The sequence below is a fragment of the Gopherus evgoodei genome, chromosome 21, assembly GCF_007399415.2.
Source record: "Gopherus evgoodei ecotype Sinaloan lineage chromosome 21, rGopEvg1_v1.p, whole genome shotgun sequence".
Taxonomy (NCBI): Eukaryota; Metazoa; Chordata; order Testudines; family Testudinidae; genus Gopherus; species Gopherus evgoodei.
Genome location: NC_044342.1, coordinates 9126878 through 9128505, shown reverse-complemented (window position 1 = coordinate 9128505; position 1628 = coordinate 9126878). Strand labels below are relative to the sequence as shown.

Below are 1628 nucleotides of genomic sequence, written 5' to 3'. Positions count from 1 at the left end.
GAGAACAGGTGTAGAAAAGTGAGAAATTCACTGTGTTCCTGCTCTTTGGCTGGGATGGTGGGGAAAATCTATCCTTATCTCTGTGCAACACCTGGATGAGACGCCATTCCTCAGTTGGGAGGGAACATAAACCATGTCTTCGTTGGCACTCTGAATTTATAATAAATCAGATAAAGGGAAACCACAGCATTGCACAGCAAACTCCTTCACAAATCAGTACTTTTTCTTAATCACTAGTTGCAGCACATGGAGAATGGAGAAAGCAGAAGGGGAAAATCATACGTCTATCACAGAATTCATCCTGCTGGGATTCGGGAATCTCCCTGGACTGCAAATTCTGTTCTTCTTCCTGTTTCTAGGGATCTACATAGTCACTATGGCTGCGAACATGCTCATTGTAGCTCTGGTTGTGGCTGATCAACACCTTCACACTCCCATGTACTTCTTCCTGGGGAACTTGTCCTGCTTGGAGATCTCCTACACCTCGACCATCCTGCCCAGGATGTTGGCCACTTATCTGTCAGGGGACAGAACCATTTCTGTTATGGGCTGCATGGTTCAGTTTTATTGGTTTGGTTTTCTAGCAACTGCTGAATGTTATATGTTAGCTGTGATGTCTTATGATCGGTACTTAGCGATATGTAAACCCTTGCGCTATGCAACAGTTATGAATGGCAGGTTCTGTATGCATCTAGCAGCTGGATCTTGGTTAATTTCACTCATCGTTCTATCCATATTAATATATTTTATGTCACAGTTAAACTTCTGTGGCCCCAATGAAATTGATCATTTCTTTTGTGATCTCACCCCAGTCACTAATCTCTCCTGCAGTGACACTTCTCTGGTTACCCTGGCGACCCTCATCTTCTCTTCCATAGACATCATTCTCCCATTTCTTTTGACTCTGGCATCTTATGTTTATATCATCTCCACCATCCTGAGAATCCCTTCCACCACTGGGAAACAGAAGGCCTTTTCCACCTGCTCCTCCCATCTTATTGTGGTGGCAGTTTTCTATGGGACCCTAATAACTGTCTACATGTTACCAAACACCAGGGCCTTGAGAGCCCCAAATAAAGTGTTTTCATTCTTCTACACAGTCTTGACACCACTGATCAATCCCCTCATCTACAGCCTGAGAAACAAAGAGGTCAACAAAGCCCTGAGGAGAGCTTTGCCGAAATGTAGGTTATTCCTATGAATTCAGAGAAATTGATTGAAATTGGAATAAATCATCTCACTAGTCAGAAGGGAACCATCTTAGTTAGTCTTTCTCAAAATGGGATCCACGGACCTTTGGGGTCCATGAGGTATCCCAGGGGGTCTGTGGGCCCCACTTATCAACTCCTTCCCCTCTGCCCAGCACTTCCTGCATACCAGGGAACAGCTGTTTAGTTGCATTGGGATTTGGTTCCTACTTTTCTTATGGTGCTTTGAAAATCCCTGCCTCTATCTTTATGGATTTGTTTACATTAACCCTCAGTTGAGTTTCAGAGTTTTCAAAGAAGAATTGAGGAACAAGTCTGACTTCCACTGAGATCAAGGGAAAGGTTCCTATTGACCTTAAAGGTATCTGCATCAGGCTACTCTTCCTGTGTGCATCACAACCTTTTCCAAAATAAAACAAA

General features: G+C 43.6%; 1 protein-coding gene across 1 annotated transcript; it reads left to right on the top strand.

Moving 5' to 3' along the window:
• The first annotated feature begins 253 nt into the window (after positions 1-253).
• LOC115637988 (olfactory receptor 11A1-like) lies at positions 254-1201 on the top strand. The gene has a single exon (XM_030539594.1). The coding sequence runs from the start codon at positions 254-256 to the stop codon at positions 1199-1201; it is 948 nt and encodes a 315-aa protein (XP_030395454.1).
• Positions 1202-1628: the final 427 nt, after the last annotated feature.